The sequence below is a fragment of the Pungitius pungitius genome, chromosome 19 (genome assembly GCF_949316345.1).
Source record: "Pungitius pungitius chromosome 19, fPunPun2.1, whole genome shotgun sequence".
NCBI lineage: Eukaryota > Metazoa > Chordata > Actinopteri > Perciformes > Gasterosteidae > Pungitius > Pungitius pungitius.
The window spans coordinates 13247445-13260285 of NC_084918.1; the positions used below are offsets into that span (position 1 = coordinate 13247445).

General features: G+C 44.6%; 1 protein-coding gene across 1 annotated transcript; it reads right to left on the reverse strand.

The window, feature by feature from the left end:
• Window positions 1–219: 219 nt before the first annotated feature.
• On the reverse strand, window positions 220–3908 carry LOC119198625 (B-cell receptor CD22-like). Its single transcript, XM_037456013.2, has 8 exons — window positions 3881–3908; window positions 3318–3393; window positions 2600–2974; window positions 1664–1969; window positions 1310–1570; window positions 1131–1215; window positions 989–1034; window positions 220–882 (listed from the first exon to the last, which is right to left on the reverse strand). Exons 2-8 carry the CDS (start codon window positions 3379–3381, stop codon window positions 808–810), a joined length of 1212 nt encoding a protein of 403 aa, XP_037311910.2. The 5' UTR covers window positions 3382–3393; window positions 3881–3908; the 3' UTR covers window positions 220–807.
• Window positions 3909–12841: the final 8933 nt, after the last annotated feature.

Below are 12841 nucleotides of genomic sequence, written 5' to 3' on the forward strand. Positions count from 1 at the left end.
TTCAGGCTGAAATCCAATGATTGTCTTTTCGGAAAAGTCGGACAGTTTAATTTACTCGTAACATTTTGTGTATTTTAGCACCAGATCTTTTATTGAGTCTCAGGAAATGCCCTTTCTATTTAACGTTAAGCTTTACATTCAAATAAATTATTATATAAACAGTACAGTTATCCAGTGGGAATGGACAAATAAATGCAACTGAGATTAAGTTGTGTGTACGGTTTTTATTACCTTGCAATGAATATATGGCTTGAAATTTAGTAAATGATTGTCTTTTAAAGACGAAATAGTACAATAAAATGTGGTTGATGCACAAGATGTAAAAGATCTGAATAGCTCAATAAAGGAGGTTTAGAGAAACCTTGAAAATTCCACAAATTCCGCAAACATAAAAAGGTCAACATCATTGTAAATGTTGATATATAAAGAGCGCTGTCTTTTAGAATACTTCTCTATTTAGAGCCAAGGGACCTTAATTTGTACTGATCTGATAAACACAAACCTCACGGTGTTAAAAGTATAAAACTGCAGGCTGTGGAGGTTTGAAGTTCCCCTTTAACTGTGAAAAATTACATTTTCTCACAATTATTTTTCTCCATAAATCAACAGATGAAGCTCGTTTTTTGTTATGTTTGTAAAAAGCATGTGAAGAATCCAACACAAATGTAACCAGAGGAAAAGGCTCATTTTGTCTTCACTTGAGCGTAGAGATCCTCGGGGACGTCAGCAGTCCGTGTGACGTTGTCTGCTGCCTGGGACACTTTGACCTGCGCATACAGCGTGTCCTGCTGCTGTCCACTGTCCTGCTCAGGGACCCGGCAGGGCCTCTTCACAGTGGACACCTTCTTCTTCTGTTGTCACTGTCTCTCCAACAGTTTGATTCTGCATAAAAGAATAAATGAAGCAAACAGGAGGTGATTGTGAAAGCTGTTTGCTTCCAAATAATTACAAAACCACACAAGTTGTGTCCACACAGGTGTGTTCTCACCTGACTCTGAGGTGCAGTTGGATGTGGTGACATCGGCAACAAACGGCTGCAAGACAAATGTTGGGTCTAATACACAAAGTACCAAAAAAAGACTACATTTCATTGGAGACACATTATTTAATTCTTTAATTATGCTACTGACCAAACAGAGACAACCAGGCCGATGAGCACGATGATCCCAATGATTCCTCTAAGAACTGAACCCAATAGTAGATAATCAACTCCACCTCAAGACAAGATGAAAAAAACAACAGAAGTGACTAAATGAAGACACTATGGGAATGTAACAATATTGATTGCTGAAGTTCCTTTATTAGTTACCTGTAATACTCAGATGGATCTCTGAGGATGTTTGATTACCAAGCTGATTGGTGGCCACACAGTAATAAACTCCTCCATCAGTGACATTAAAGCTGTAAAAGGCTCCTTCAGATACTTTGATTGGTCCATCTCTGCTGGTCTTGAACCAGGTGAAGCGGCTCACAGGAGGCTTGGCTCTGCTGGAGCAGGTCAGGTTCACCCAGCTACCTGCTGACACCAGACCTGATGGACTGATGGACACTGAGGTGTTCTTGGGAGCATCTGAGGGAAATTTGACATTAAACTTGATGCAGCTGACATTGTGTCAACACATGAATCATGGTATGCTGACAGGATCAAAGAACAAACACTCACATGAAACACTGAGAGTCTTTGTCTCCTCTGACGTCTTCACACCTTTTCCTTCATTCACAGGATATCTGGCAGAACAGGTGATGATGAATCCATCATGTTCATGTGACAGAGTGATCTTCCTCTGGATTTTACTTGTGAAGGTTCCATCTGTGTTTTCCTCCATCATGTTGTGAGAGTCTGGTTGGAGGTTCCAGGTGAGTTGAGGAGGAGAGTGTGGACAGGGAGTGGAAGCTGAGCAGCTTATAGAGACAGACTCCTTCTCCTTCAGATCACCTGGGATCTCAATGCTGGGCTTTGGAGGAGAATCTGTGGTTTCAAGTCAAATACAGATTGTACACTGAAAAAAGATCAACAAGACGTGAGTCTACAGTCTATGATAAAAGTACTTCTTCATTTAAGAGAAAAATATATTAAGATATTATATATTCATTTTATATATTTTTTTATGTTCTATAAATAATGTTTTCTTTGTTTTGTAGTTATTTTTCTGATGTTTCTGAGTTCTTAGCAGATTCATTGACATTTCCCTTTTGAACTGGTTTCATTTAATTTAAAACCTCAACTTTATAATGAATAAAATGTTAAAGAAATGTCCAAAATATAAACTCATATGTGAGTTAACTTTCACTAAATAGTGTTGTCAAAACACTGATGGTAAAGTCATAAATAATGAGCTTTTGAGACTTTTTCAAGCGTTAAATGAAAAGGTCATCATGTACAGGCAGCTTTCTCATGGGATTATTAATAATAATATAATAATAATAACAAAAAAATCCATTCATATCCAGGAAGTGTAAACAGTTCATTTCATGGTTGGTGTCAGGAGGTATTTACATTCACATTAAAAGTAAGGTTCTAGTTGTTTCTGTTTTCATTTTAAATAATGACATCATAGATTGTTTTATGCAAAAAAAGTTACCTTTTACTGTTACTTACCTTTAACTGTTATTTGAAGAGAATCACAAATAGCTGTTGATCGATATGGCCAGTTCACAACCTTCAAGTAGTATGTGTCTGTGTAATTTGTCTTTAAACTGGAAAATAAAGTGGTGCAGTCTTTCTGACTCAAGTTTCCAGTAAAATTCATGGGATATGTGGTAACTGTCCCACTACTGTTGAAAATCACATTATCTGAAAGTGTGTAGTCAGTTTTAATCCACACTCCAAAGATTTCTGTTGCGCTGTTGAATCCTGATCCTGATTTAACGCTGAAGTTACACGGAATTTTCAAACAAGATCCAGTCAGTGCTTCCATCTTTTTCGGTGCAGTAAAGAATAGAGCTGAAGAGTCAGGACAATCAGCAGAATCACCTGTGAAACAAACCAATGATTAACAGTGGTGATTAAAATGTGTAAAAACACAACAATAACATGAACACAAAGAGAAATCTACTTCAGCAGTAATGTTTAGCGTTGTGTGTTCTTTTTTTCCCTGAACAGTTTGTGTTGATTCATCTTTTTGGTTTTACAACTATCCCCCACAAGGCTGAGCCCAGTGGGACCAAACCCGTCTCTGTCTCCAAATAACTACGTCAGTTTTGTCTCCGTGATGAAAGAGCTCAGGAGGAAAACACACATTGTAACATTCACATGAATTTAGGTTGAAATGATATTTTACAAACAGTAAATGATTGAAGTGAAATATAAAGCTCACCTGAGAGGAAGAAGACACTCTGCAACACGATGGCTGTCACCATCCTAACAGACTGGTCTGCCATGACACTCACCACCTGATTCACAAACACAACATCAGTGTTCTAGGAAGCGTTCAACATGCTGTGTACAACCACAAGCTCCTGTGTGTGAAGAGACCACAGCTCACAAGTCTGGGAATGAGTACGACTCTGAGTGTTGGATGAGAATCAAACTATGAATGTCTCCCTCTTACCAAAGAAGCCACATCCATAACAGAGGGACAATTAGATCAAGTGCAGCTCTTTGTTTTAGCAGCGTTCTCCCCTTAACTGCTCATATCTGTGAGTCTATGTAATCTTTATGTATCACACACATCACAATAATAATAAGAGTTTAGTTACTGTGAATAACTCTGAGTCTCTGTTTCTCTGCATTACAGGACCAATGAACCTCACACACTATTTCAAAGTTTCTACTTCCTCTTAATCCCTAATAACTATTTAAATCTAGCAAATTCTGTCTTCTCCTTCGTGCTATGTGCTACAAACATTATTAGTAAGATTTAAGCTGCCATTAACTTACATTGAGTGAGTGTTTCTTCTTTAGTGCAGTCTGCTGTCTGACAAGTTAAATGCAGAAGTCACAGGTCTTTGAACAAGATGCTCTGTAAGAGGAAGAAGGAGGAACTGGGGGGTGGATCGAAATATATCACTGCTGGTAATCCTGTGAATGGCAAATAAAACAATAATGAACACAATTGTACTGAAACAACTACAAAACTGTGAAAAAATACCACAACGTCCAATAATTCACCAGCCAATGATTAAATATGATGTTCTATCCTTGATTACATGCAGAAATAACTTTGTGGACCTTGTGAATATATTAAATATTTTTCATTTTAAAATCTGATAGATTTTTCTATTATTGAAAAAGATAAAAGTGTTTTGGGTCCATGTCTTGCTGGTTTTCAGTGTAGCCAAATAAATATGCACTAATTACTTTCAGATCTTTAGTTATTCAAATGTAAAAAAAACAAAGGTTTTCATAATACAGCATTACTTTTTACAAATAAGTGTGTTTTAAGGATAAACTCAACAACAATGCCCCTAATAGACAACATCTCAACACGATGTATTTTAATGACAGGATGAGTGACAGGTGCTGCTTGTAGCTGTGAGCGAGTTTCCTGGTGGTGACGTTGGCGTTATTTGTGTATTTAAATGTAAATCTAACTGGTGTAAAGGAAGCGACTCAGCTGTTGGCTGTTGGGCCCCAGCTTTTTTGCTGTTCATCTTTTTGTCAGTTGATGGATATTAAATTTCATGTCATGCTGTTTGTGGGGTTTTGTTACATCTTTTAAACAATAGAAGGTTTTATGTAGTACACATCTGGGCGGAAAAATGATCAACAGTAATTGTTTAGCTTAAATTAAATGTTTATATCTAAAATACATGAACAACCAGGTCAATTGTCATCAAATTGTGATTCAATTGATGTTTTTGATTGGGAACATCACCTTTTCTAAACAACAGCAAAAAAACGATGTTTTGTTCAATAGAGCGTTGCAGCACACACAGGAGTGTGCTTCAACATTTTTTTTAAATCGTTAAAAAGGAACCTAATTAACGGTAAAACCGCAACTTCTCCATAACCACGTTGTTCTGTGTGCAGCAGGAGTTCTCTGTGTTTAGCTCCTGTTCATTTTAGTGCTGAAACAGGCATGACTTGACCATATGGAGTTGATCGTAAATAATTTAGGACATTTTAAAAACATTGCAGTACAGAACGTTGTGTGGCCGAATGGTAATAGTTAGGTTTGATATCAGTCGGTATAGGGGCCCGGCTCGCATCACTTCCTGGACATGCTTCTGTGCTAATTATCAGTGGCGGCTGGTCCATAGGGGGCAATGGGACGTGGCCCCACCCTGAGTCCATAAAAAAAAAAAATATATATATTTTTAAAATTATATTAAACATTCACTTTACAAATAGTCAATATGTGTCTATTTGTGTTTTTAAAACATTCAATATACCCAGCATTATTTGTAAATTAAGATACCTGCGCAAAAGACATGCTTTGCCTTCACGTTCTCTCGCTTGTCTCAGCTGGGCTCGGGCCGGGTCTCAAAGCGGCGAGTCTAAGAAGGAGTTAGCCAATTACTGATAAAGTTAATGAGTGACATTATAATTTCAGCGTCTTAAAATGCATTGAGATTTGGGTCTCGCTGTTGAGACATTGTTTTTTATATATATACTGAATTGTTTGATTAAGATGTCCTTGTTATGTTAAATATTTAACTGCAAAGTAACAATGCATGTTTGATACCTTTTTTTGCATTGAATCATACTGGGATGTTTGTTGAAACCGATTGGCTGGCCCTACCAAAAGAGAAATCCACCAGCCGCCACTGGAGGCTATGCAGGCAAATCAATGTCAAAATCCAGGAGCGCATGGAAATCAGACATACGCGAGTAAAATCAGTCTTGAGCGAGCTAAAGACTTGAATATCCTCGCTCGCGTCGATATTTTCTTTAAAAAAGGGGGCGGACCCAGTCTGCATTGTATCTCTACATCTAATTGGTTAAAAACACCTGTATTTGGATTGGCTGGATGTCTTGACCTGTTGATAGTTATGCATTCCCACAACTATGAAGCCCATTTCCACACAAAAAGAAATATATGGTGGTTGGAATATCGAAATATATCTATATATATATATCGAATAATAAATGCGGTACGTACCAAATAAAAACACCAGCACAGTTAGTACAATAATCCCATGAAACCCATGGTGACAAGCTGGTTTACTACATTATAAGTGACCAGTCAAAGTAGAGAAGCAGGCTCTGTTTGATTCGTCAGTATTTTGCAAACGTTCCCCTAACAAATGCTGCGTCACTAATGTTTGCAGAAGTGATTATCTGTGTTAGATAGTCAGATGGATCTCTGAGGATGTTTGATTACAAGCTGATTGGTGGCCACACAGCAATAAACTCACTCAAACAATCCTCACTAAAGAAAGTGAAGCTAACTAGCATAATTTCGTGAGCAAGACCACGCCTCCAACACGCCTGTAGTATTTCTATAAATACAGCTCAACCCACTCTTCTCGTTCTCGAGTACGCATTTTAAAAACCACACCCTCCCAACCCCTTTTCTCTTCTTTTCTCTCCCTCTTTTTTTCCAACTTTTCGTAGGTGCCCCGAGCGCACAGCAGATCCTCCGACGTAGCTCCCCACAACCCATCCGATCGACCAGACTTAATTAATCAACAACATGTTAGACGCCTTCAGTGGCCTAAGCTAGTGAAACATTCCTTCTCACTTTTTTACCAGAGATCAACAACATCTTACACTTGACACTTATTGTTATTGTTAAAGTGAGCTTCAACCATGTGAGGAAAACATTGTCATAGGTGTCACGACCTGGCTCTTTGGGCCATGACAAAATGGGAGTTGCACTGTTTTAAAGGGGTTTCATTATTCTTTATTGAACATATGACAGGGAAAGTCATCAAAAATTTGACGTGGGATGTGAACGTCAGTTTTATCAGTAGTGTAGGATTTTCATGAGGGTAGAGTGTTAGATGTGTGTGTTGTCAAGTGTATCCAACTTAAAAGGAAACGAAGACCAGACGCACCATACCATCGGACTTCTGCTGGAGAGAGAAGACAGAGAGTTAATGAACTGTGGGGCTCTTTTAATCTCAGGGCACCAGGCCCAAGTGCCTTCAATCACCAAAACCAACCCACAAACTTAAATCTCACTGGGAGGCTGCTGCCTCCACAGCAGGGATTGTCACATAGGATATTTAAACCAGTTCCAAATTCATTTGCATGTGTATAAATTAATGTAGAATCTGTATCTGATCTTCATCTTCTGATGATTAGTATGAAGGAGGGATAAAATGATCTGAGTGCATGAACACACATGCATTTTTCATTTTGAATGCCCAACTGGCCTGTTCCTGTTACAATTAGCATCAAATGAGACGGTCGACATAAGGGCCAAAGGGTTTGCTGCTTAAGTCAAAGCTGTAGCGACAACAAAAGACAGCTTTCTCTATCTTTTAAATGTCACGGGAAACTGCATGTCATATTCCGACCCTCAAATACCCTCACAAATACCTACACTTAACATTATTTTGGATGATTACAAAGACATATGTTACGTTGCATATGTTGTGTTTTTAATGACATTTTGATACATCCATTTGCCTGAATGGACACATGGAATAAAATAATTCTGGCTTTTGCAACACTCCAGGTATAGTCAAAATATGCTTTTTTTCTGGGCTAGTACCAGAAGGTTATACGTATATCTGCAGAGCCTTAAGGAAGATTTCTTAATATTTGTATTCACCTTCCTCCACACATTATGATAGACATATGAAATTTACTCACAGGCCGGATATAACTACCGCGAGCCGGAAACCTACAACAAAGTGACGGAAGAGTTTCCATCAATAAAGAAGATAAAAACCATGAGTGTGATTGCAGCTCGTGAGAAGTAGTATAAACCTCAATCAGTGATTCCTTGCCTTAACCGTGAGAGTAAAGTTAACGTGATCTATGAAGCTCAGAATATAGTCGGCGGGAGGGCGGGGTGGTGATGGAGGTGGGCCCCTACTGGACCATCCCAACACCCCATTGGCCCACCAGGGATAAAATGTATAATCATTTGAATGCAACAAAAGGCAGAAGACCAATGAGGAAATTAGTTTACTATAGCATGACTCCAACTAACCACCTGACAGACGAAGGCATGTGAACTTGCTGTTAAACAAGTGCGGTCCAGCTTGGTTACACAATACCTTCGTGACTAAATAGTGCAGAAATACAGGCAGTGTTGTAAATGAGGAAGTCCGTTATCACTACATCTTAAAAGTGGACTCAAAAAGGACACAACTCATTGCAAGCATATGTTGCACATTACATTTTTACAGATAGTTGCGGGTGGAGGGGGGGGGGATGTTACTCAATGCTTTGGCTTCCTTGTTTAGTTTATATTCCAGACTTATGTTTCAATTCGTACATTAACACCAGTCAAGTGAATCCTTACTCATTGTTTGAAAGATACTTCTCTAAATGTAATAGGAAAGTATATTATATTCCTGTGTGGGGCCCAACATAGTCCTTGAATTTAAGATGAAAATCTTTGCTACAAACTTCGTTCTCAACAACTCACCAGATCTCTGAATGGGCTATTGTGTAAATTGTCTTCATTTTGACCTTTGAACTCAGTGATGAAATTATTGGTTTTGTCTTTGGGAGGCATAACAGCGCCGTTAGACACAGATACCAGAAAAAACCTTTCAAGGATTTACCATGGTTTAGGTGTTTTAAAGCGGTTAGTCACAATACGGTGTCCTCAGTGGGACATCACAAAGTCTTGATTAATCAAAAGCTATGGAGGGAAAGGAAGAAGGACAAATGGCTGAATCAGAGGAGGAAACACAAGAGCAAATGTAGACGGACAAATGCTGCTATTAAACTTTAATCTTAGTAGGTCTGTGGTCATTATTGCAGGTATTGTAGACATGAGGGACAGAATACTGTCATATCAAGTGACAGCTAGTTGCTATTAATCACAGGCTCTTGTTGTTTTCGATGAAGTAGAGATTACTGGGCGTTGGGGATGGGAGTGATGGGAGTGATGGGAGTCACTAATAGAATAGAAAAGGCTGTTCTTCCATAGTGCATGATGGAGGAGTAGTTGTAGGGACTGTTGATGTTGTTGGTGTTCTGCTCCTGGAAGTCGTAGGCCTTCTGAGGGTCGATGGCTCATGCTGGACGCTGCCCTGTTTGTTGAGAGAGACTACCTGTCGGCCACCTGTTCTGCCCAGAGCAGCATCCAGCTCTGCTCTCAATGCTTATGAAGAAGCATTAGGAAATGTCTTGGCTTCAGTAAATGTTGTATAAATGTTAAGGACTATACAGTATATTTTTGTTGTTGAAAAACTACCACTCGACAGATGAGTGCCCTCAGTACGGTGACCCCTGAAGTGCAAATCACAACAGCAAATATGAAAGCACAATAACAAATAGGCGAACACAACGACAAGTAGGAGTGTGGTGGCGGGCGTGGTTTCGGCTCGGCTGCAGAGGGAGAGAGAGGGGGAGTGGCTCGGGGAATGGTGAATGGTGCTCGGGTAATGAACCTCCAGCTGAGGACAATTGAAGAGATGCTTCCCCGTCTATTTAAAAGAGAGACCGACCGAGCGAGCGGTGTGTTCCAGCAAGCCAGAGAAATAATAACAATAAAGACGGTTACCAACTGTGAACAGGTGTCTGTGAGTCCTTACGTTCCCCCCATAGTAACCCAGCTGTTACAGTGGCGCCAAACGTGGAGGGGGGACAATGACGGACAACAACAGGCAGGAGATACCGACCGGCGCCCGGGATGGCGGTGTTGGCCGGGCTGACACTCCACCGGCTGACAGCGGGGGATGATGTCCAGGCATACCTGGAGGCCTTCGAGGCGACGGCGGAGGCGTGTGGCTGGCCGGAGGACGAGTGGCCGGTGCGGCTGTTACCGCTCCTGACGGGGGAAGCGCAGACGGCGGCCATGGGACTCCCACCGGCGGCGCGACGGGAGTATGCGGCCGTCCGGAAGGCCGTGGTGGACAGGCTGGGACTACTCCCGGAGGACCACCGCCGCCGGTTTCGCGAGGCCAGGCTGGGGCCGGAGGACCGTCCGTTTTCATACGGGCAGCGGCTCAAGGACTCCGCGGCCAGATGGTTGCTGCCGAACGGGCCGGGTGGGGCGCAGGCAGTAATGGAGAAGGTGGTGTTGGAGCAGCTTATGGTGGGGCTCCCGGAATGGACTGCGGCGTGGGTGCAGTGTCACCGGCCCCCGACCGTGGAGGCAGCGGTTACCCTGGTCGAGGACCATCTGGCGGTGCATCCCAGCGGGGGAGGAAGACAGCTGGGGCCAGTGGAGCGACCCACACCGGCCCCGCGACGGGCCGCGTTCCCCCCGGCATACTCTCCACGGCAGCAGCAGACGGCGGCGCCATTCCCGACCCACAGGGAGTGTCTCAAACGCCAGGGCAGGCGTGCTGGCGGTGCGGGCAGCCGGGACACCTCCGGAGAGATTGCCCGCTGATGGAGGTGGGGCAGGTGATCCGGGTTGCCGGCGCTCCAGCACCCTCCCCCGGCCCGGGAGCGACGTACCGCGTTCCGGTAAGAATCCAGGGGGGTATACGCCAGGCGATGATGGATTCGGGCTGTTCGCAGTCTATGATCCATCAGAGCCTGGTTCGGCCCGGGGCATTGGTGGAGGCATCGCGGGTGAGGATTAGGTGTGTGCACGGGGACATTCACGAGTATCCCATAGTGTCCATAGAACTTAGGTTCAGGGGAAAAAAATATAGGATAAAGGTCGCGGTTAGCTCCCACCTGACGCACCCCGTAATTTTGGGAACGGATTGGGCGGGATTTAACACGCTAATGGGGCAGGCTGCGGGGGTGCGTTCACGACCGACAGGGATATGCGATACGTGTGCGGTGCTCAGAGGTGACGCGAGGTCGTCCGACGCTGCCGAGGGGGAGGGGGAACCGGCGGAGCCTCCCGTGGAGACTCCAGCGGTTCCCGAGTTCCGCTCCATGGAAGATTTTCCACTCGAGCAGTCTCGTGATGATACTCTACGCTCAGCCTAAAAAAAAAATTGATGGTCAACTGGTGCGCCTTGGAATCCCGAAAGAGATTCTAACAGACCAGGGCACTTCGTTCATGTCGCGCACACTGAGAGAACTTTACGGGTTACTAGGCATTAAGTCGGTCCGCACAAGCGTGTACCATCCCCAGACTGACGGGTTGGTGGAACGTATGAATAGGACACTGAAGTCTATGATCCGTAAATTTATTAGCGAAGATGAACGTAATTGGGACCAATGGCTTGATCCTCTGTTGTTTGCAGTCCGGGAGGTCCCCCAGGCCTCCACAGGTTTTTCTCCCTTTGAACTTTTGTTTGGCAGATCACCAAGAGGGGTGCTGGACCTTATTAAAGAAAGCTGGGAGGAAGGTCCGAGCCCCGGCAAGAACGAGATCCAGTACGTCCTGGACCTGAGAGCAAAGCTCCACACCCTGGGTAGGATGTTACGGGAGAATTTGCTCCAGGCCCAGGAACGACAACAACGGCTGTACGACAGAGGAGCCAGGCTGCGAGAATTCACACCGGGAGAAAAGGTACTTGTATTACTTCCTTCTTCCAACTCGAAACTCCTGGCTAAGTGGCAAGGGCCCTTCGAGGTCACACGCCGGATGGGGGACGTCGATTATGAGGTGGTGCGGTCTGACAGGGGCGGTGCTACACAAATATACCACCTCAACCTCCTGAAAGCCTGGAGGGAGGTGGAGTCTGTTTCTCTGGTGTCCACAGTATCGGAAAGAGAGGACCTGGGGCCGGAGGTGCCAAAAGCGGTCAATCCCACCCCGCTCCCGTGTGAGGCCCGGCTCTCTGAGGACCAGAGGGCAGACGTGGCCCAGTTGCAGAAGCGGTTTGCTGATGTGTTCTCCCCCCTGCCAGGCCGGACTGACCTGATAATGCACAGAATCGAGACTCCCCCGGGTGTGACTGTGAGGTCACGACCCTACAGACTGCCCGAACACAAGAGAAAAGTGGTTCGGGAGGAATTAGCGGCTATGTTGGAGATGGGGGTAATAGAAGAGTCCAACAGCGCCTGGTGCAGCCCCATCGTTCTGGTGGCCAAGAAAGATGGGGCCGTGCGGTTCTGCGTGGACTATCGCAAGGTGAATGACGTATCACGATTCGATGCCTACCCAATGCCCCGGGTCGACGAACTCCAGAGTCCAAAGAGAAAACTGCTTTCTCCACTCCGTATGGTTTGTACCAATTTACCATGCTTCCCTTTGGCTTGTTCGGTGCCCCGGCCACGTTCCAGCGCCTCATGGACCGGGTGCTGCGTCCACATGCCGCATATGCGGCCGCGTACCTGGACGATGTAATCATCCACAGCACCACATGGGCGGAGCATGTGCGGCGGGTGGATGCGGTGCTGGCGTCGCTGAGGCGGGCCGGGCTCACCGCCAACCCGGGGAAGTGTGCAGTTGGACGGAGGGAGGTACGGTATCTGGGGTACCACTTGGGGGGTGGGCAGGTGCGTCCTCAGGTGGACAAGACGGAAGCTATTGCGGCCTGCCCACGCCCCAAGACAAAAAAAGAGGTGAGGCGGTTTTTGGGGCTGGCAGGTTACTATAGACGGTTCATCGCCGGCTTTGCAGACCTCACCAGCCCCTTAACCGACCTGACCCGGAAAGGTGCGTCAGATCCGGTCCAGTGGTCGGAGCAGTGCCAGCGGGCGTTTGAGACTGTGAAACAGACTCTCTGTGGGGAGCCGCGCCTCCACACACCTAACTTTTCTCTCCCTTTTGTCCTGCAGAACGACGGCTGGGGGCCGTTTTGTCCCAGGAGGTGGGGGGGGTCGACCGCCCCGTGGTTTACATCAGCCGGAAGCTGTCAGAGAGGGAGGCCAGGTACAGCACGTCTGGAGATTGGACAGACGGACTTACTGTCT